At 37.6% G+C, this 23,971-nt stretch overlaps 2 protein-coding genes and 1 pseudogene across 2 annotated transcripts in view; 1 reads left to right on the top strand and 2 right to left on the bottom strand.

The window, feature by feature from the left end:
- LOC6040770 (folylpolyglutamate synthase, mitochondrial) overlaps positions 1-23,971 on the top strand; it is a 151,416-nt gene that overhangs the window by 11,919 nt on the left and 115,526 nt on the right. The window lies entirely within an intron of this gene.
- Positions 982-22,656, bottom strand: LOC6040769 (barH-like 2 homeobox protein). Its single transcript, XM_038256199.1, has 4 exons — positions 22,124-22,656; positions 7,442-7,715; positions 1,459-1,554; positions 982-1,354 (listed from the first exon to the last, which is right to left on the bottom strand). The coding sequence occupies exons 1-4, from the start codon at positions 22,224-22,226 to the stop codon at positions 1,123-1,125; spliced, it is 705 nt and encodes a 234-aa protein (XP_038112127.1). The 5' UTR covers positions 22,227-22,656; the 3' UTR covers positions 982-1,122.
- On the bottom strand, positions 12,143-13,753 carry LOC6048853 (annotated as a pseudogene).

The raw sequence follows: 23,971 nt of genomic DNA, 5'->3' as shown, positions 1-23,971 counted from the left end.
AGTTTGTTATTTCGTTTTGATTGTCAAAAGATATTTACATCATTTTTTATGCGATCTTCGGGAGACCTTGAATTTGTGGAACCATGTATAATTGGTACTGCTACTGATAGCCATTTGCAGTACTCTGCTTAAGAAACTTAATGAATTTTCACTATCACAACACAATTGATACTTTAAATGTGAAATGATTTGAATGTTATGAAAGACTACTTGAAATGATTCTTTATTATTGTAAAATAATTCGAACAACAATCCCTAATAACTTCAATGGGAAACACAAACCATCATTACTTCAACACAAAATTATCCCTTGCCCTCTCTCCCCTTACAACAATGCAAACACTTCTTCAAACCACTTCACCGCGATGTTCGCACATCAATTGACCTGACACGTGGTCCTCTCCCGACGTCTCATTGTATTGTGATTTCTTCCAGTATTATGCGTGACTTGTTCCGTCACACCCCTCAAATTCAAACAAATCATCACATCAAAATCGGCTGACGATAATTTTCCGATCTCCACCCCTCATTTCTTGTGGTGTAAGTCCTCAAAATATGCATAAGCTTGTTTATCTTTCCCAGTTTTCACCGATTTATGATTTGCAGCGGAAAAGTCAGTCGGTAGCAAAAATGGCTGTAATTTATTTCAGCAAAAGGGACACACAATTGGCGCGTAAATTGTGCGGCCAATTTGCCACAAAAGAGACGCAACGGATGTCAACATAATATCAATTATGTGCTTGCGCCACTTCAAAGTGGAAAGTGTTTTGAGTGGGTGATATTTCGGGACTAATGTTTATCATTATGTGTCACGTTGTCGGGGTGGGTGGTGAAACAGTAATTGAGCCATTCATGCGCCCTCGGGGGATGTTTCGGGGTGCTGGGTGATTGCTAAAAAGTGACTCCAGGAAGCAACTTGTTTGCGGGATTCGTGTTCTTTGTTATCATCTCCTGCTGCTTTCCAATCTCTGCGGGGGGGTGTATCGTAATCATTACAGATTTATTATTCGCCATCGTAACAAACACTGAGCTATTTACAAATTTGTGTCAATCTACATTCACCACATCTATAATCAAGATTACCATCATCACATCCAATCCCGCAAATCATCAGACGAAAATCTAGAGCGGACATCCGTACGACACGTTACGAAAGATTGCGGCCGCCGCAGCCGACGTGAGAAAATTGCACGGATTTTGGCTGAACTGGGACGCGAGTGAGGTGGGACAACACTGGATTGGACCTCCGCCCGCTGATGACGGTTCCTGGTGGCCGTTGATCAGTTCCTTCTCCAGGGTGGCCTGGTGGCGGAGCTGCTCGAGCCGAAGCTGGTTCTGGCGTTTCCATTTCGTTCTGGAATTGGGAGAAAATATGGGGAATGTAGGTTTTACGACTGAAATTTAATATTTTTTATATGTGTGGTGAGTGGAGTTTAGTTTCATGTAAGATTTACTAACCTTCTGTTCTGGTACCACGTTTTCACTTGTGTTTCAGACAAATTCAGTGCGTCGGCCACATCACTTCGATCTGCCACTGACAAATACTTTTGGCATCTGTAAATAAAAAATATACGATCGAAATTTTAAAATTTTGAAACATTTTTTTAAAGAATCATATTTTGAGATAATGTTGGTAAACGATTTCAGGACATTCCTAACCAGAAAAAATGGCAGAGTTTAAATAACGAGATCGATTATGCTTAAAAAAACATGAAATTGTCTATTTTAAAACTTTGTTTAATATTATTACAGAATTACAGAAATGCTTACTAAAAATGTAGAACGTATTCGAATTTAAAAACACTACCGAGCAAAAAATCCAATACTAAAATCGCTTGCAAAAGCATGCACATCACTGTTGTGAGCAAAAGCATATAATATTGTACGAGAAAACGTGGACTTGATAATCTCAAATCTGTATCCACATTAGAAAAAAGTGGGGCTGTCATGCCATAGCACACTTTTTTTTTGTAATGTTGGTACCACTGTGCGATTGTGACATTTCAGGCGTGCATCATTTGTAACGCCATCTTCGCCTTAAAATCTGGATATGAAACTCTTTAGTAAAGTGAAATTTTTGGGGTGTGTAAAATCTATTTTTTTCTTGCGTACATGCTTTTATTGTACACGTTTCTGCATACAATAACGTCATGATTCGAAATCCGGACACTTAGTAGCATATCATTTTTGTTATAGCTGGCAAAAAATCATGCAATAAGTTGGAAATGTAGAAATATCATCAGGATATAGTATAAACAGTCAGTTTCAAGAAAATCCATGCAAAATATGTCTTTTCTATCAATTTTTCGTCAAAATTTTAAAATTAAAATGACTTGTTGTGCTTCGAATCCCGGACACTGATAAAGCTGATTCGAAATCCGGACACTTTTGCTTCGAATTCCGGACACTCGATTTTACTTATGAATCGCACAAATTTGGACTGAAATTTTAGTGAATGGCATTCTTTAGGTCTCAAATAAGCTGTTAACATCAAAACAATCGATAGTTTATATACAAATTTGCTAGAATTCAAGGAAATCATAAACATAAATTTCTGCTTTGCCTTCCCGGTGCTTCGGACGCCTATGAAATATTTCAGTTGAAATGTTTCGCATTTTTGTAAACTTATAATTTTATTTTATTTAATTGTTTTGGCATTAACTACAGCGTTCAAACAAACTTTAAATAAAAGTTGATGTTAGAATTCATCAAATAACACAGTTTTGACATTCATAATGCGAACTTATTTCCAAATTATTGATAAAACAAGATGAAGTGTCCGGGTTTCGAAGCGTCCGGGAATTCGAATCATGACGTTATTAAATGGTTTTGCTCACGAATGTGAAGGGCATGCATTTGCAGGTGATTTTACACTCATTTTTTTTTACTGTGTAACGTAAAATCCTGTTGTCACTATCATTAGAATTTTTCCGCTAAAATAAATTTTAAATGGCTTTATCTTGAAAACGGTGCACTGAAGTCAGAAAAAAATCGAGTACAATTTATATTTTTCCAAAACTCGGCGGTAAAATTTCGCCATACTCCCCTAAGACCTAAAAAATATATTAGAAATATGGGTTTGAGGAAATTTTATTTTTCTGTGAAAAAATTAAAAAAAGATCTGCAATTTTTTACCCAGAACCTATTTTCCTGAACGGTCCATATTAATATCTACAACTTTGCGGAAAACACCAAACCAATCAGAAAATTTCATAAAAAGATTTTCTAATATTTACGTATTATTTTTATATAGACTGCTGCCAAATTTGTCTTTTTCTGTTCCATTCATCATCCCGGTACGAGAATCGAACTCACGACCGCTGGATTGGAAATCCAGCATGCCGCTAGTTGAAACTCATCCCCTACCGGTCAGTATTCCCTGTGAGTAGAATAACTCTTTGAAGTGATCTGACTTTGCCGAGCCAGACGGGAATCCAACCCATCACCTTCCGCTTACAAGGTGAAACCCGTAACCTTACGGCCACGGTAGCTCGGCTTTTAAGGAAGAACAAATGACACAAAATAGCTTCTCTGGTCATTGGAAAGACCCCTAAAAAGTTTGAGTCCAATAAAAAAAATACAAAAAATATTTTATATTGCACGAAATCTGCCGAATTCGTAGAGAATCGTTTACAAGTCTCCTTATAATTTTGGGAGCTGGTCAAAATGGGTATGTAAATGTATGAAATTCAGTATCCTGAGAAGGAATTTTCTGGGCGATTTTGTGTATGCGGCAAAGTTGTAAGCTATGATTAAGACTCTTCAGGAAAAATAGGTACACGGAATAAAACATTTTTTGATTAACTTTTTATGACCAAAAGTTGAATTTCCAAAATACATATTTTTAATTTTCTGATTTGTTTTAGGGGACTTAAAAATGTGCTTGCCACAAAAGGCGATAACTCAATAGGCGAGATCTCGAAAGAAGAAAATTCAAAAGGCGAAAAAAGTAGACCCACCACGCTAGGTGAAATAGCACAAAAGGCGAAATGGCTCAAATGGCGAAAAAGTATTATTTGATTAGGATTCTTTCTTTCTCTAAGACAGTGGAGTACGAAATGTAAACAAACAATCCATCCTGCTCGTTCGTGGATGGATTGTTTGTTTACACATCTACACTAAAATAAAAAAAAGTACCAAATTCCTAAATTCTAGGAATTTTGCCTACTTTTCTTATCTGGAGCAACATTTGAAAGGGGCGGTACGACATTGCTCTTACGGCCTTTGGTCCCATTTAAACGCGTGTAATGAGAGGCCGTGAGAGCAATGTCGTACCGCCCCTTTCAAGTGTTGCTCCAGTTATTAAGTAATCAAGAAAACCCAATTACTAAATGAGGCAAGGAGCCAAAATTCCTAGAGTTTAGGAATTTGGTACTTTTTTATTTCAGTGTAGAGTATATTTAAAAGGTTCTATAAACTATTGCCTTTCATAGGTTTATTATTTTTATAATCGGATTGATAATTGGATGTCGACATTTCAAATAGCTCTAGACTTCGTATTTGACCTTTTACGTGGTTTGGTTGATCTGTAGTTTTATTGTGTAATGTTTATGCATTTTTAATTCTGAATCTTCATCATTCGGGTATGGGCAATGATCGCACGACCTCTGGAAGTCCAGTACGCTGCTAGTTGAAACCCCTACGGTCAGGATTTAGAGTGAGCACTTTGCTCTTTGAAGGGAATCTGACTTTAGCGTGCCGAATAGTAATCTAGAGGCTTTGTTTTGGTCTAAAAAATTGTTGACAAATCTGTAATAACTGATTTGAAAAAAGAACGGGAATATTTGAGGAAATGCTTTATAAAAAATACATTTGCCGAAAAAATACCCAAAGTCCGCGCCAGGTGGCCGTGTGCACCGAGGCCGCGGCCGAAGTGCACACGGCCACCTGGCGCGTGCTTTGTTATTTTTTCACCAAATGTGCTTTTCGCCTTAGGGACTATCCATAAACCACGTGGACACTTTTTGGGAATCTCGTACCCCCTTCGTGGACAATTGTCCATACAAAAAAATCTTTTTGTATGGAGCGTGGACAATCGCCATACCCCCTAAAGTGTCCACGTGGTTTATGGATGGTCCCTTATGTGGTTTTCGCCTTTTGAAACATTTCGCCTAATGAATTTTCGCCTTTCGAGTCTTCGCCAAACGTAAGAGACTCTTTCCAAGTGTCACCTAATTAGCCTGTAAGTTTAAACGGTCGGTACCTGAGAAACTTTTAGTCCCATTTCCAATGTTAAGAATTGAAACTTTGGCGAATTGTTCTGATCTTTTCTTTAAAAATAATTTCAATATTTCAAAGTCAGCCTTTACTTCTAAAAATAGATTACTTTGCCTATTTCAAATGGGTAATTCTCTACCAACTCACATGAAATCGGGAAAAGTTGTCCCGATCCCTCATGCCCGTTCATGATCACCCGCGACAGACACGGACGACAAAACAAAGAAAAACGCAAAAAGTAACTTTTTCGAAACTTTTTTTTCGTAAAAGCGTGATAACCCGTGATGTTTATGAGCAAACCCCTTATGTTTTTATATCAAATTTTTTGTAATTGTCTGCTCTACAACTTGGTAGAACATGTTTACATTCTAAAAAAATAACCCTGCGAAGTTAGGAAAAACAAGACATTTTAAAATGCAGATTTTTGTTCTAAATAAAAAATGTAGATTCGAAAAGTAGAAAAGGGTAGAGTAGTCATCAATGAGACACGGGGAAAAATGATAAAATGGCTCTCACAAGACGTAGTTTCAACCAATCAGGCTCATATTTGGGGGAAAGGTGTGTCTACTAGATACACGTCTGCCATAATAGTGGCTTTGGTTATGGACGCTCCCTTGCAAAGTTATTCAAACATGTTTGATTCTGAGGTGTAAAAGTAAATTATGACTAAAAATTACATTTTCGCTCATAGACTGCCATTAACACAAAAACTAATATTTCTCCAAATTTCTTTCGTCATTTCACAGAGCATTAGTTGGGCTACAATTTCCTTTCATTAGGTTTGGCCAAAATTTAAAATATACCCAGAATCCAGGGCTGTCGCATTGTTCCCCACTCCTTTCAGCCCATGGGTAACAATGAGACACTTTGATTTTTCTTCATTATTACTTTTCATAATCTATGGAAATCTTTCAAAACATGAATTGGAAGTGAATTTTGGCATATTTAGTGAGTTTGAACTTCATTTAACCAAAAATATAAAGTTATTTGGTAAAATATATGGATTTTACAAAATTTAAATATTTTTTAAGTATAACTGTTGTTATTTGAAGTTTCATGTTGACAAAATTGCTTGAACATTTTCAAAGCAAGTAATCTGCAATGGAACAATACAGAACATGATGTTTTACTAGAAAACTATTGATTTTCATAGAGTGTCTCATTGTTCCCCAGCTGTCTCATTGTTCATGCCAAGTGCGTCTACCATGAGACAGTTGAATAACTCTGGCTGTAGAGGTCGGATCGATCTCATATTTTGGTCAATGTTAGAACACATTAAAAGAAAGAAAATGCAACAAAAAGCTATTTAAAACATGCTAATGAAAAAAATACAAAAATCGTTGAAGTTTAAAAACCAAAAGTGTCTCATTGATGACTACCCTACCCTACATTAAATTTCCCATATTTTTTTACAGATGAGTAACGGAAAATGGCAGAGTTTTTAAAACTTTTTTAGTGTTTTTTCGATGATAAATACGTTTTTTCGGAATTCTGAGAACACCATCAAATCGGGCGTCTAATTTTACATAAAAGTTCCTTTGACACCAAATTTCCATCGCATCACCGTTTCGGGCTGCAAATTATTGAAAACACCTCTTTTTTCGCATGTTCAAAAATGGAAGGGGTCATACCGTCCCTCCGTCACGAGATATCAAAAAACGGACCTCGGATTCGTGATCAGGGACAAAAGTTACCCCTTATGACAAAGTTTCACGCAAATCGAAGAGGGGTCGGGGCAACTGCTGTGTGAGTTGGCAGAGAATTACCCATATTTTAAACCAAATTATATATTTGTTGAAATATAAATACAACTTTGCCGAAGGCACCAAATCGATCAGAAAATCGCTTCTCAAGATACAGAACTTTCCATTTTACATTTTTTCTGTTTTAATGAACACACGAAATAGTCTGGGAAATTAATTTTAAACCATTTCCAGTTCATTGCATTTTAGTTCCAACAGAGATTTGGAATCATCAATTTTCATTAGAAAGTGTTAAATATATTTAATTCCATAAGTTTTGTTCCCTGAACAATAACCAATGATAACAGCGTTATGCGTGCTGGAAAATTCAAAATCGTGCGGTGGTACCAACATTAAAAAAAAATAGAATAATGCATGAAGGCCACATTTTTTAAAAACGTATTTTACTTCTTTAATAATATTTTTTGTATCTATTTTATGATTTCAAAATAACAAAACACACGTTTTGAGTTAAAGCAAACCTGAACTTCCGCTCCAGGTACGCCAGCTGGGCGTGCGTGAACGCGGTCCTTCTCCGCCGGGGCTTCCTGCCGGCCTTGATGATAAGTCCTGTCTGTGCGTCAACCGACCCGGGTCCACCGGAAAGCACCCCCTGGTGGTTCACCAACGTACCACAGCCCGTTAATTGCTGGTGGTTGTGTGGGTTATGGTAGACCGCCGATTCCGGCGAGGACCGGTCCTCGATGTCGATGTCACTGTTGTCCTCCTCGTCACTCTCCGACCCCTGCTGGGATTCTGTTATTGGGAGAGGGGGTAGAGGAAAAAAGTTCAAGTTAGAAAATCCTTCTTCTCTTTTATTTTTGCTTGAGTGTGGGATTGCCTAAAGCGTTAATTAGACCGTGTGGATGATTTTTGCTAGTGCTATTAATTTAAAACAAGAACGAACAAATGGGAAATAAAAAGGATGAAAGTGACTCCGGAACGTGTTCCTACATTTATCCTGGAAATACCCAGTTTTGAGCAAGTTTATCTGGCGCCTTTGTGTCACTAATGAAGAATGTATTCTCTGTGTGTGTACTCCTTAAATGACATCATTTTTTTTCGCTTTGCTTCAAAGTAAATGCATACAATTTAGCACGTTTTTCTACTTGAATGGAATGAATGCTAACGGCAGGAATTATTCCCAGTGTGGTGCATAAATGTTTGTGTTTAGCGACTTTTTGATTATGTTTCTGGGACGCACGTGTGTGGGAAAGAAGTCCTTACAAGGTTAAAACAAAGGTTTAACCTCCGGGCTTTCTACAGTCTGGAGGCAGAAAATTGTTGAAAATTTTAATTTCACAACTTGATCTTATATGTTTTTATTCCGTAGGTATATTGTTTGAACGTTGAATTATGTATTTAATTCGGTTGATCTTTTTACAAAATTCGACAAAATTGGGAAAATTACTGGCAAGATTGTTAAGTTTAATAATTTTAAAGTAAACCATCAGCGTATTAAAGATTTCTTGAACAAATATTTACTCAGAAATAAGATTTGATTCTAAAAAAGTATTTGCCAAAAACGTTCCCAGAACGTGACTCCGGATAAATTTACCAATAATAATCACTCTACAAACAACTTCCTTCCAACCGAGTCAATCTAACCTCATCGCAGCGGGCGGTCCTTCTGCCCTAGTACATTTGAAGGAGGAAATTGGTGGTTATGTTCCCACCCCGTTACATATCCCACGTGATGTTTTTTTCTGCTGAAGCCACGCGCCAAATCATCATCCCATTCAGCGTCGATTCGATTTGTGACGAGTCAAGAGGAAAAATCTCCTCGGGAAATTGGGGGAAATCAAACTCACACACGTGGATCTATCTATCCGGAGAGGTTCCGGAACGTGGAATAAGCGTAAATCTCTTTCAAAGACTCTAACTCTTGCGCAGACAAGGGCCACTTGAGTCGAGAGTCCAGGAAGGGTGCCCTCTACACGTGAGGAATTTCGATTGTTAGCAGATTGATAGGTTCCTTATGTTTTTTATTCTTCTTCGTTCAATTCAATTGTTTGGCAAGAATAGTTTATCTTTGGTTTTTTGAGATAATGATGTAGATGTTTTTTTGAATTGGTGGAGTTAAATCAGTTAAATATAAAACAACAACAAATGTTTCAATTTTGATTAAAAAAAATTACTTACATAGAGAAACTTTAAATTTCACCAATATGCACAATGCACACAGTTATATTGTCAAATTTAATCTTATAGTATTTTCGTTATATGGGTCATTCCATCTGAAGCGGAACAGCATTTGAAAATTGCCCTCTCCGATCCTGCTCAAATTTGGCAGAGCTGTTGAGACTATCAAAACATGCAAAAATCCCGAATTTCATCCAAATCGGACCACCCCCTCCATTTTTGTACCCTCCCAAAAAATCGACTTTTTGGCGATTTTTGAGCAAAACCCCTATCTTCGAACGGCGATAACTCAGGAACCACAAATCTTAGAGGGTCGGTCTTAGTCTCAATTTTGAAGGAAATTGGACGTAGAATCCATTTCCGTGTTCAAAATTTAGATTAAAATATTTTTTCTACCTGTATCGCGCAATTGAAAACTTTAAATGGCCGTATCTCAAAACATCCCTGTTTATTTTTTAAATTTGACTACACCATCGTATTCCCCGGCCAATTTTACATAAGAATCACTTATCGACAGAAAGGAATATGTTTCGTTCCAGAGATATCGAATTTTAATGTTGAGATTACCTAAATTAGCTCTATTCGCCGCATTTGCTAGAAGCACTCGGGCGCGCTGATCAATAACTGCTACCTGTTTATTTATTGAAATAAGATTTCGAGCCGCGAAGGTATTTTTTTTAAATGAATTAAAAATTCATTTGAAATCTTTTGCAGTCACACAAATGGTCATTGTGCTCAGCTAAATAAGCTTTATCGTATTACAATAATATCCCTAAATTAGGCTCAATTTTAGGAACCAATATTAAATAAAAGTTTCGTTGACAAGTTTATTGAAAAACAGGTTTTTTTAATGTCCAAAAATTAAAGAGGAGCAAAGTTTCACATTAATCGAAGTGGGGTCGGGGCAGTTGGCGGTGTTAGTTGGCGGAAAATGACCAAATAAAATGAGCATTATGCGAAACGCCGGGACGGTGGTGTAGGGGTAAGCGTGATTGCCTCTCACCCAGTCGGCCAGGGTTCGATCCCAGACGGTCCCGGTGGCATTTTTCCAGAGATTTGTCTGATCACGCCTTCCGTTGGACGGGAAGTAAATGTTAGCCCCGGACTAACCTAAAAAGGGTTAGGTCGTTAGCTCAGTCCAGGTGTAGGAGTCGTCTCCCTGGGTCCTGCCTCGGTGGAGTCGCTGGTAGGCAGTTGGACTCACAATCCAAAGGTCGTCAGTTTGAATCCCGGGGTGGATGGAAACTAAGGTGTAAAAAGAGGTTTGCAATTGCCTCAACAATCAAGCCTTCGAACACCTAGTTTCGAGTAGGAATCTCGCAATCGAGAACGCCAAGGCAATGCTGTAGAGCGAATAGGGTACGTTATCCATTAGTGGACCCCTTTCCTATAGTAGACCCTCTGAAGGGTTTTTGATGAAAAATTCAATAAAATCACAATTTCAAGCATGTTGTTGTCAACAAATCATTTATTTGGCTTGTTCAGCATCATTTAAAACAATGTTGACTAACATTGAATTGTCCTTTTCACCAAAATAAGTGTTTTAAGTTCGACATCTGAAATCTGTCAAGGCCACTAGCATTTTCACAACAAAACTGCATTTATATTTTATGATTGAATTAGCTATCCAATCATTTTTTGACTGGTTATTTAACTTCAGCAAGTCGAAATAATGTAATTTTAAGTAACTTTACTAAAATAAAACGAAGAACTGCTCAATTACGAGCAAAAATTCGGGGGTCCAATATAGGACAACGAAAAGCCAAACTTTTCCAAAAGTGGACCTCTGTTAATTTAACCTTCAAAAATGAAGAAAACTGTGTATTTAAGCAAAAGTTTCTCTTAATCATACAATAAATGCTTGTTGTAACCAACCTGATTGCATATTTTTTTCAACTATAAGTATAAATATAGTTGTTTTCATGTTAAAAGTATCAAAAATGCTGAAGCCGTAAGAATTTATAATTAATCAAAACTATACTTAATTGTACTTTACTGAAACATCAAAATTGAAGTTTGAAATTATATTTTATAATGATGAATCAATAACAAAACATATTTGGAAAATAAACACGCGTGATTTTATCAGTAACTGTAAACAAATCTATTGTTTTGTTTCGGTCAACTTTTTGTAATTGTATATGTAATTAATATGAAAAAAAAATTGCATAGAAATTATTTTTTTAATCATTTTTATGTTTACAGTAGTTTTTGAAACGTTTTCTCTGATCCTTTACGGAAATAAATGTGTTTAAATGTTTGTTAGGTTTTTTGTTGTTTTGAGCTAAAATTGTTAACAAAACATATTTGTTTATGAGGAAAAGTGAGCAAAATTCATCTTTTATTTATTATATCTATCATGAGACCTACACCATGCATCAAAACACCAAATATCGGTGAAATTTGGTATAAAAATAACAGTTTTCCTATAGTGGACACGGGTCCAATATCGGATTATGGACCCGGGTCCACTATAGGAAAAGGGGGTCCATAACAGGCAAAAAACACTTTATTTTCAAATGGCTATTTTTCTGCTCAAAAACAAATAACTGATGAAACAAATAGTCAAAACTGTTCAAAAGACTTCAAATTTCATTGTTTGGTACAAAGGGTTATGAAAAAGTGCTTAAAATATTGAAAAATTGTAAAAAATGCGGTTCGGCTCTACACAGAAAAAAATATTCATGTAGATTTACATCATTTATCATGTACCAAAAGGTATCATGATAAATGATGTAGATTTACATTAATTTCATCGGAAATTTACATTATTTTTGTTGGAATTGAGCATTGGCCAAAACGCTTCAAAATCGTGTAAATTTCCAATAAATTCGATGTAAATATACACAAAACAAAAAAAAATTTTTTGCTCCGTTGAATCTAGAATCCATAATAATTTTTAGATTCGAGATTCAACGGAGCAATACAACAAAATAGGCTATAATGGTGATCATACTAATGACGAGGGAAAAATAATTTCTAACGTAAAAAGCTGCGCTAAACCGCGTTTAAAGATAACGAAGTGAGAAACTTACATGGTTGATAAGTGGTTGATTCATCTATCATCAGTTGACAACAGGTGCTGTTACTTGTAGTATTTTTACCAGGTAATATTGTAGGTTACGTTCTGATGATTCCTACGTAACGATGAAGCTGACGCCGGCCAAATTCGTCGCAGCCAAGTAAGAATCCCTAGACAGAGAACTGCATGACTTAGTGGTTGAAGAAGGCCAGGAACCGAAAGGCAACAAGAAGAGCTTGATCGATCTGGATGTTTCTCGTCCAGATGGGAATCAGAACTCTTGAGCATTACCTCGAAGTAGATTCTGGCAATGGCGCACCGTAACGGAAACAAGCTATCGATTTTGTCTTATTCGCCGAGGTTTTGAGCTCTTATCGGATTCGGCGGTTCCACAGGCGTAGCTCGAACGACCAGCTGGTACCTTCGGGACTTTTAAGCGTAGAACTTCGGTTGTGCTGCTCTGCCAGGTCGATCAGTTGCTTCGGGATAAGCTCTTCCGGACAGTCCATCTGCAAAATAGAACAAATTAGTTGATCTTGTAACAGTAATGGACTAAAACTTGCGGTTACCCTGCAGATCTCCAAAGTATTTGTCGTATTTACAGATCTCGTCGATCGCACCCTCCTTGTCCATTTGGTTCACCGACAGGACACACGTCTTTTCCAGCCTTCCGTTCAGCGCGTACAACGAAGACTTTGGCTCAGCTGGAAGCCGAAAATGTTCACGATAATAAGTAGCAGTCGTGTTCGCTCCGCGTGATTCAGAAATTAGTGACCCATTTCGAAATTGGCGTGCGCCCTCTGAATCAGTCCGGTCAAACAGGCGATTTGCCGGTAGTCGTTGTAAACAATCGTTCCAAGTTGGGGTGTAATTGTGGTGACTAAAAGAAAGAAAACATCAACGAATTGTTTAAATGCCAAATTCACCTCAATCATACATGGATAAGTAGCAATTTTGGGCGTCTGCGATTAACTTCAAATCCAACGAGACCATCTGTGTCTGGCCCTGTTTGCCAAGGAAGGAATTTCCCGAACGTCCACCGTTCCCGTTATCAGCAGCCAGACAAGTCTTGCCATCGTCGTTCAGTTCTGTCACCTCGCCAGCTCTCCACCTTCCACCAGTACTTGAATGTCCACCGGAACCTCAACGAACCGGTCCACCCATCGGCAGCCCAGAATACACACTTTGCTGCTTTCCTCAACGTGCCCATCCAGCACCTGGTGCCGGAATATTTGTGCAAGACCGTACATCGGCAATCCATCACCACAGTGGCCGCCGCACATCGAAAGGTGTAGTGTGTCCAAAAACTTGCCCCGGAAGTAGGTGTGGATTTTCTGGGGAAATAGTTTTAAGTTAAAACTGAAAACAAACAATTCCTTCATGACTTACCTTGCGAGTAAAATTCAGAAGTGTATTTTGTACCAACACCATGCTGTTTATCAACCTTAATTTGGTAAATTTACAAGTTGTTTAGTTTTTTTAACTTTAAACTTTTCAAATTCTCGGCATATTTCGGCAGCATTCCCGGAAAGATTTGTTTGTTTATCAACACTCGCACGTCAACCAGGCGTTGGGTAGGAAAAAAGGTCAAATGAATTAAAGGTCGAAATGTGTGGAGTTCGAAAGATGTCAGAAAACGCGAAACTTTTTTTTTGCGTGTGGCAAAAATGTGTGAAATTGTTTTTTTAAACTTTATCATGAAAATTAAAATCCAAATTTGAAAAACTAGAAATACAAAAACCAGTAACCACAACCACAACTTCAGCTGAACTTTGTGCTTGAGTGAAGTGATAGTTTCAAGATTTGAATTCAATTAGTTTATTTATTTATTTATTAATCGATGGAATATTTATACATAAAAGTGGACAGACATTCCATGACATACTTTTGATATTCAGTGATAACTTATCACACTTGGCCTCACCTTATTCTTCACCACATTGATTTGTCGCTCTGGTCTCGACAGTAGACTGTCTAGTTTTTAAAGATTGGCCAATGTCGCTGGACACAAACCGTCCTTTACGCCCAGCAATGCTGGCAGTGTTGCAAACCCAATACATCTGTTGTTAGTGCCGATTTAAATTGCATCGGCCAGTCTGTTTGAACTAGACAGTATGAAGTCTTGACCGACGACGTCTTGACAGTTTCAACCGCAGGTGCGCTGGTTTGGCTCAATTGGACCGTCTGGACTCGAATGTCATGCAAGTGAAAAATTGTGAAAGTTGCGCCCAAATGTATAAACAGTTATTTTCTGAAAAATACATAATTAAAACGCTAGAAAAAGGTAATGAACAGAAATGCTTTACAAATATGTTACCAATTACCAAGGAGCAAATGGCAAAGACACCGATTTGAAGGAGGACATCTAGTGGTCCAGCTGAGTCGAGTAAACTTCAATGCAATCAGGATGGAGCTGACTACGCTGGAAGCAGTACCGAGAGAACCAGATCCAGAAGTGTCCGTGCTGGGTGATATCTCCCGGAGGACTTGAAAAAGCATAACCATTCGAGGAGGAACAGCACATCAAAACGAATGCTGCTGGATTTGCACAACTAGGTGAAAGTACTGATCGAACAGCTACAAAAGGACGATGCCGGCAAGGAAGCTTCAAAATTCCATAAGTCATAACGCTAACGATTCGCTGCTGCTGATATATTAAGAAATTAGACGCTTAATTCAATTAATTATTGTAAACTCTTACCAAATATCACGTAGCGCCATAACAAATACGTTCAGAATCTCTCCAAATCTTATCAGTCGTCTTCTGGATAACCGTCTTAACGCAAAATCATCATCTCAACAACGACAACATTGCTCTGATTTGTTTTTGTTTTTATGCAGATCACATTCAAGAACCAACATCAACATTCATAATGAAGCGACCGCTTCCTAACAACAACACATCAGGACTGATTTATTTTGATCAGCTGTCATTCAATAAACAGCAGTTGTAATGGATATTTACATTTATTTAGAAAATGCATTGCATGATTTTTACATGATTTTAAGATTTACACGTTTCAGACCATAAATAAATCGCAAAGTCAGTTCCATTTACATGAAATTTATCATTTACATGCAATTAGATTTTACATGAATGCTTTTTACATCTGAAACATCATTTTACATGTTATTTAAATGTTACATTTTGTAGTTTTACATTGGATTCATAGTTTACACGACATGTAAATTTACATATTTTTTTCTGTGTACTAGGGGGTCCACTAATGGTTAAAATACCCTAATTCGTTTTTTTTATGCGAAACACGCATTACAATCAAAGCCCTAATATGCAATTTACAATAACATAAGTCAAATTGAGTATTTCCCATTACCTTTACCTATTTCAATACATAACTTCATGATTGTTTTATGAGATCTGATTATAAGACATGGACGACTTTCTACCTGGTCGATTGGAACGTTACAATGATCGTTAAAGGCTTGAATGTTTGAGTGTTAGACATTTTATTGTCAGGTAACGTTAGTTCATACATTTTAACATACGCGTTTGGTTTCTTTTTTTTATACCAAATCAATCAGGTAGATAGTTCAGCTAGTATTTAAGAGCATACAACTTATTTGAAGTGATCATTGTTTGTTTAGGAAGCATAGTGCTTGTGACTTGAAATCATACAAAAAATCAGCTATCGATTCATCATGGATTTGAAGACTTCATTTTCCCCAACAACCTCATCGTCATCAACGCCACCTTCTTCCTCTTCGTCACTCGCTCCAGCAACCGTCCCATCCAGATCAATACTAAGAGCTTGTGACCACAAGGATCTCACCTTCGAGCAGTACATCTGGAAGGTGTGGGTTATTCTGCAGACCAAGAGCTACAAGCCTCACGACGTGCAGATCCTTCCGGTGGCGCCAATGGTCGAAACGCTGGACGCCATGTGCCACAGGCTTGACCTGATCGAACAATTCTCGACAGTTCTGTTTGATCCTTACACAATTAGTAAAATCCTGAAGCACTTTCCTTACGCTCGAGTCAAGTTGGTGAAATACTTCCAGTGGTTGGAAAAGATTAAGGGAAATTTCGTGTGGCAACTGGCGCAGAAGGTTAGCGACGAGGTTGATAGATCTTGGGGCAACCGTCGAGCGATGCACTTGCTGGGATACAGCTCGAATCTTCGGCTGGGAACCATGCTCATGGAAACGGGTTGGTTCGCAGAGTCGATCATCGTGCTGGATCTGGCGCAGCAACAAGCTGGGTACGAACCGGTGAAGACCCTTCAGGTGCTCCGAGTCTTGCTAATGTCGGAGAGTTTGTCCGGTCGACACGAAGCGGCATCGGATACGATCAAACACATCGAAGCCCTGCTTTGTCAGCCGGTCTCGATCACGACCAATCTGGTAGCGGCCCTTCATCAGGCAATGTCGGTGAGCTTCTTCGAGAACTGCGAATTCGACCTGAGCTACCAGCATGGACTGATTGCGTTGCGGTTGCTCGGCGAGCAGGTCTGCGTCTCATCGACGATCATCAACACCTATCGACAAATGGCCAGATGTTGCATCGCGAAGAAGCGATCTCATCAGGCAAATCTAATGATCACCCAAGCGGTCATTTGGGCACGACAAGCTTTCGGGATGACGAGCGTGTACTACGCTGAAGTTCTGGAGGACTTCGCATTTTGTCTGCTTGCGATGAACAAAAACTACCTTCAGGTGTACGACGACGCATTGGAAATCTATCTGGCGAAATATGGTGAAGATTTCAATCGACTGGATGTGGCGCAGGGAAATCTCGCCCTTGGATTGTTCATAAGGAAGTATGCGTACGGAATCGAAATTCCAAATGAAGAAGTTGGTTCTGAGAAATCAAGCTATGATAACAGAGAACGATTAGCGGCAAAACGCGTCAAGGCACTGGATTTGGCTGTTCGGGAGTATCAATCAATATTCAATCCACTGCTAGATATGGACGAAACGGAAGATGAGTTTAGCAACAGGGTGGAGCGGCTTGCGATCAGTGTGGTGCAGACTGAGTTTCAAATTCTGGATTTTATGCCGTGAAATATCAGTATTAATGTCTTATTGTGTTTTAGTAAACAATATAAATAAAATAATTGCATGTAACAAAATTTTTGTATATTTCTTTTAACAACAAACTAACAAAATGCGGTTGAATTTGATGAATCCTATCATATATACCAGCGATTCTCAACCTTCTTCTAGGCTGATACCCCCTACCATGTAAATCAAGTAGGCCCGGTACCCCCGTTGAGAATCGCTGATATTTACTAATCTCACCTCTAAGATAGAGTGACATTTGGTCAAAAGAGATTTAGCTACTTTCCAACAATAAGCATTACTTTATCTACCCTTAGGTGGTTGTTGCCTTCCTCACATTGTAATACACTCAACTTTTGAACTTTTGATAGAGTTTTCAGATCTTATAACTTTTGAACTCCTAGGAAAGGTCTTGGAATACCTTTCTAAATATGTATACCATGCTGGGTTTTTTTACACAAGCCACCCTTTTTACAATCTTTCGGACTTTTGTTGAAATTGTATTTTTAACATAACTTTCGAAGTGCAAGTTTTTGAAATCAAAATACAGTTTAACCTCGCTTAGTGCGCAAGCGTTACGCTTTGTATTTACTGGATTTCTCAAACACGGCATAATATTTTTGCAATAATTTTTAAGCAATTTGTTGATCTTGTTCCAATCTACAATTTGTTTCCAAAATATTGCAAATATGTTATGTTGTTTAAGAGTAAACGTGTAGGGTACTATTCTAAACAACTTTTAGTTTTTGCCTTCCTCACTGAGGAAAGGCTATAAAATCACTCAAAAATGAACTTTATAGTTTGACCTCCTAGACTCAACTTCATTTATACATATCGACTCAGAATCAAATTCTCAGCATGTTTCGGCATTTCACATTGGTCCAGATCTCAAAATTAAGTGGAAATGGATTTTCCGAAAAATGGTGACGTTTTGGAGCTTTGGTGCTTCAGAAGAGTTGTTGCAAATGGAAAGGGGCAACTTCAGGTTTGGTTAATAATTAGTCTGGTTTAAGATTCACGGTTTAAATGATAATTTTACATGAAAATCCAATCTATGGCCAAAAATCGATTTTTCGATACTTTGGCTCAATTCTGAGGGCAGATTCAGATTCAGCGGGCAAAATTACATGGTAAAACATATATTTAAACAATTTTCGAATATCGTTAGGGTGGTCCCATATGGTTTTCCCTTGAAAATTAGACTTTTTCAAATGAAGATATCTCAAGTTTAAAGAAAACACCGCTGACATTTTTTCAGCGTTTGTAGTGCTAGATCTCCTCTTTCAAATGCAACCTGGTGTTTAAAATTTGGCGAGTTATTTAAGTTTTAAATTTGCATCTTTTTCACCTTAAAATGGCTGCAACTTTTGACCCTTAAGTCCAAATTGACATGTCAAAAAATAAAAATATTCGTTTTTTTAGAGCTTTAAAGCGCTTTCAATATCACTTTTTTCTAAAACTCAACCCTGGATTGCCACGTTCAAAAAACTGATTGTTTAAGGCTTGCTTAGATGCTTTCTATAAATTTGGTCATAGAAGGCGTAGAATACGAGATAAAATGTTGGTGTCTTCGACAAAGTTGCTTGAATTGGCGAGTCCAACAATTTTCTAGAAGACAAAAAAATCACAAAAATATTCCTGTAAAGTTGGATTTTCAAAATCACCCTTATCGTGAACCACCCTAATTTTCAACCAAACCAAAAGTTGCCGCTTTCCATTTGCAACAACTCTTCTGAAGACACCAAAGCTCCAAAACGTCATCATTTTTCGGAAAATCCATTTTCCACTTAATTTTGCGATCTGGACCGCTGTGCGTTGGCTTAACTAATATTGTCCTGATGTGGTCTACTCAATTCAGCTTTGGGTCCTACAGGTTTCATTTGAAAAAAAAAAAAAAAACAAAATCTATAACAAAAACCGATAAGGTAACAATTTTTAATGAGTATTTGCTTTGTAATTTTGTATGAACTTATTTTGCTTAAAAAGTTAAACAACATTGTCGTTTGATTCCGGGAAAATTATGTACCGTCAGTGGGGGTGACTATGGGTCAAAAAACGATACATCTCTAGTAATTTTTTTTTTTTTTCTTAATAACAAACACAATTTAAATAACATCGAAAATCTTCCAATGTAGATTTGTTCTTAGATAGTTTACTAACATTTTCCCAAAATATGGTGGATTTTGATGAACACTACCTTAAATGCCATAGTTTGAAAATTGACCCAATCTCACCCCTTAGAGGGGGTGACATTGGGTCAAATGAAACTAAAATGATGCTCAAATACAACGATATGGTAAAAACAAGTCATCCAACAGTGTTCCTTGTTCGAGGGAATCGTATTGACATGCTACAATGTTTGAAGTGGAGATTTTCAAACATTTGGGTAGTTTTTGAGCAATCCCAACAAAAATTTTAGAAAAATGATTTTTCAAGAGGTCATTTTTGGCCAAAAACGTACCGCAACTTTAGACAGCTGTCAAAATAACAGGATTTACTCTAGGAGCGAGATTTTTTCAGCGAAGTCATCTTAAGATGTCCCCTACACAACCCTTTTAACAGAATTCAGTTTAATTGAGAAGAACCTGAGAAATGGTGAAATCCGTAAAAAATCACTTTGACCCAATCTCACCCCCAGACCCAATGTCACCCCCACTGACGGTATGGTTTCAGTATAAAACCGATAATTTTAAAAATCGAAACCTGGTGGCCATTTTAGGAAGAACTAGACGGATCCTGTTTCTTCAAAGGGCCATCCCAAAGCCCAGTGACCACTTTTTTATTGAAATATAAAAGCATCTTCCTCTCTTCTTGAGGGAGATTGTCAATCTGCGTTTTATGTTTTACCTAGTAGGGGAGATATTCCCATTTTCACAAACTAAGCTGTTCGACCTATTCCCGTCACTTTTGTAGTTTGGCGCAATTCAAACAACATTTCAACAGTGGAACGCCCAACGCATGTCCAGCTTACACGGACGCCCAAGCCTCCCAAAAAAGTTGGAACGGTAACTTCAACTCGCTGGTTCTCGAGCATAACTCAACCAATTGGGACGATCCTTGTTTCCAGTGATTTGTATCGCAAAAATTACAGATTTGATCAAATTAAGTTCTGAGAAGTTCTAAGGTCATCTAGAAATAATCAACTTAATTGGCTGAGTTATGCTCCAGAATCAGCGAGTTGAAGTTACCGTTCCAACTTTTTTGGAGCCTTGGGTGTTGGAACGTTAAGATACATCGATAAGTTCTGCCCAAGTAGCAAGCTAAACATCGCTTTTTATTTTTTTGTTGAACAATTGCTGCACAAGCGTTTTTATACGTTGATTATTGAACAAGTGTCATCAAATTTGGTCCATTGTTCTCATTTTGATCAAAAACCCCATGGTTCAACATGGTTGTGTAACAAAAATGCCAAATCTAGCAACAAATTACGAATAGTTCAATTTGAAGTTTATTCTGACTCAAATGGAACATGCTTTTAGAACTCGAAAAGCAAAATGACATTTGCAGACATGATGTTCCATTTCAGTTTGCTAAACATGATAAGATAGTAGATTTGACCTTTGGCTTCGGCTGGGATTTCTCGTAAACAAGTTGTTTATGTGTAGTTCACGTTCGTGTTCAGAAACCGATCAAGAACATGTTGACGAAACAAGCAAGGATAGTTCTAAAAATAGAAACAGCTTATGTTCGAAAGAAGTTTTGGCAAACTCTTAGTGAACTTGGTAAAACCTAGATGATCGCAGACTTTTTATTGACGTTTAGGCCTGCTCATTCCTGCACCCCTCGTGGAAGAAGCAGACGCGCGCCCGGACTTGACATTTGGAGCGATCTTGGGTTCGATACTTCCCCTGAGCATACTTCATCAAAAAGGAAACTGAAAATGCAGCACCGGGAACCAGCAGCAGCAGTAGAGTAGTAGTAGTAAGCGATGTTAATAAGCACTCAAACATAATAAAAAAAATCCCCAAAGGCATAATTAGGAAATTGAATGATTTTTTATGGTTGATATTTTTGTATGCTGGATCATTCATATTATTATCATTCATAAATGCGTATCTCTGTCCAAACTAATAAATTACAAAAAATCAGTAGTTAAAGTATCGTAAAGCGACATAACTCACAAATAAAGGATTAAATTAAGAAAAAAAAACTTTTGAGCGAACACCTTGAACTTTTTTTTATGAAAAGCCTGTTTACCATTCTTGTTTGCCACGATATGTTCTTGAACGGTTATAAAAAAAGTTTGCCTAACTCCCTCCTAAATCTTAAAGACAGAATGTTGTTGAACGGTTCTAACGACGTTATCCAACCCGGTTAAGAATCTTAAGTCATGAGTTCTTATGACATGTTCAACAAACTTTCTCTATGCAAGTAGGACGTGCGCTGGTAAAACTTAATTAAACCACACACATTTCTAACAGGTTAAGAGATGTTCAACAACAAAAAAAACGTGCGCTTTTTCCAGCGTTCAAGAGTTCTCAGGGACGTTGGGAAAACATAGTAAATGAGTTCAACAACAAGTTCGGAAATCTTTTGGCGAACAAAGTGTGCTACTTGGGTGATAAGCCAAAAATAGAAATGTGCCGAGAAAGGGTATACTTCCCCTAATTCTCATTATAACCCCCTTCAAAATCAAGCCAAAAACCAGAACCAAAATTCTCACTGGGCTTAACCTTTACCGAAGCCAGATAAATGATCATTCACGAGATGAAAATTGTCTTACCCTTTTTTGTGTAGTAACCTACTTACTCTTTTTAAAAGACCAACACGTAAAATTGTTTGGATGACTGATGAAGCACATAAAAAATATAATATTATGCACAGTTGATGCAATAAACTTAGAGCATGTAAAAACAAAATCAAAAAAATCGAAATCACAGAAAACTCATAATTTTTATAAATTGAAAAAATATTGTCTATGCTTTACTGTGAATATCAAAGAAATATTTGAAAAGGGTAATATTGAAAGATTGATATTTACCGCTGGTATGTCGGCTGGAGATCAAATCACCTAATAAATCCCTTATGAAGAACGACTTGTGTGGTTCCATTTTCAGCACAGTTTCGTTCACTTGTAAACTCATCGAAATTATATTGCACAAATCCCACCGAAAACCCAGAACACTGCCGATCCCAAAAACTTCCCAAGTCACTCCAATTTGCCACTTCAGTTCACTGCAATCCACCTGCAATCTGCTCCGCACCTTGGTCCATTGCACACAATCACGTGGTGCACCCGTTCAGCTGGGAATCGTTTAACCAACTAACACATCTTCCTAGACGCAATCCCCACGGCAGCTGGCACCGAAATGTTCCGCCCGATGGCCCAACACGTTCCGTCGCAATCAGTCCTCCTTCAAAATCCGAGGAAGACACCAACTTCACCACCAACCGCAGCAGCAGCAGCAGCAGCAGCGAAAAGTTTACCCCCTAAACAGCCTTTAATTCGAAATAAAATGGAAAACATTATTTCTCCATCAGAACAACTTTTAAGCCATAACACACTCCCACTTGTTTGCCCAACCGACTTTTCATAATTTATTCGCCGTCGCAGTCATCCCTCGTGGTTGAGGGGGGGTGTTTCACAGTGTGGTGAGTTGGTGAATTAATTCCACCACCGTCTCACCACCCTTGATTTCCTTCTGCGACCGCGCCTTACTTCCAGTAGATTTGAAAATTCGCCTCCCTCTCGGGTTGATTCTTGAATGTGTGGGTGGGTGGGTTGGGAAAGGTTCATCCGTCGGACGATCCAATTAGCAAGGGTGAGTTGCGGGTAAAAACGTAGCTCTATTTACCTAAAGCTAAATGATTGTGATAATATTTTGTTGATAGGTTTTCAATTTAACAAAAAAAAAAAAAAAAAAAGGGAACAAAAAACAATTCATTGAAAAAACTTGTTTAATTATTTGTACACTACCTATTTAAAAAAAAACATTGTATAATGTTTATTTCTAAAGTTGTGTACTTTTATTTTTATTTTTTTTTGAATCACACATTGGTATAGTCGTACAGCTTCAGAATAACATATTTTTATACCTTTCTTAATATTTTGCTAATGTTTGACAGTACACTACATAACAACGTGCAGAGCGTTCTTTGACACTGTTTGCACGCAGGGGAAATAAACCCATTTTAAGCCTAATAAGCGGTCGTGTTTGAATGATGCTGGATAATCTGCAGTGTTCCTTGAAATTTACTAATACCAAGTACACCAACGAGTAGAGCAACTTTTTGTGAACATTTCTGTTTATTTTCACTTTTATTAAAAGTTATGCTATTCCTTTTACAACCATTTGAAAAAAATATTTCAAAAATGTATTCTAATCAGTCGAGTGCATTTGGCAACGGCCATTTTCCTATTTTTAACTTAGTTTTTTTTTTACTTCCAGAGCTCTTTTGGGTCTGCTTAGTGCTGCCAAAATTGATGAAATTTTAAGCGAACACTCACGAAAAGTAGCATTTATAGAGAAAATTTCCTGGCAACACTGGCTTATTCCAACGGCGCTGCTGGTGGTTTGGTGGCCAGTGGCGTGGTTCACGTTTCTATGAAAAAGACAAAAGTTGTTATTTTGTCTTGCATCAACCGGAATTTCGTTCTTTTATGTCCCCGGAAGCACTCCTGAAAATTTGAGCCCATTTGGTAAGGTCTAGGAGCTCCAGTTTTAATTTGAAATTTATATGGGATTTTGATTTATTTTCCATGGGAAACTATCTTTTTTTACATTGTATTAGGATTTTTTATAAATCGATGAAATGACTTGATTCTTATAGTAGGAGATAGGTTTGAACTGGGAACAACTTTGTAGAACATACCAACATGCTAGGAAGT

The sequence above is a fragment of the Culex quinquefasciatus genome, chromosome 2 (assembly GCF_015732765.1).
Source record: "Culex quinquefasciatus strain JHB chromosome 2, VPISU_Cqui_1.0_pri_paternal, whole genome shotgun sequence".
Lineage (NCBI taxonomy): Eukaryota > Metazoa > Arthropoda > Insecta > Diptera > Culicidae > Culex > Culex quinquefasciatus.
The sequence above is the reverse complement of the archived record's forward strand: the minus strand, read 5'-3'. Positions and strand labels throughout refer to the sequence as shown.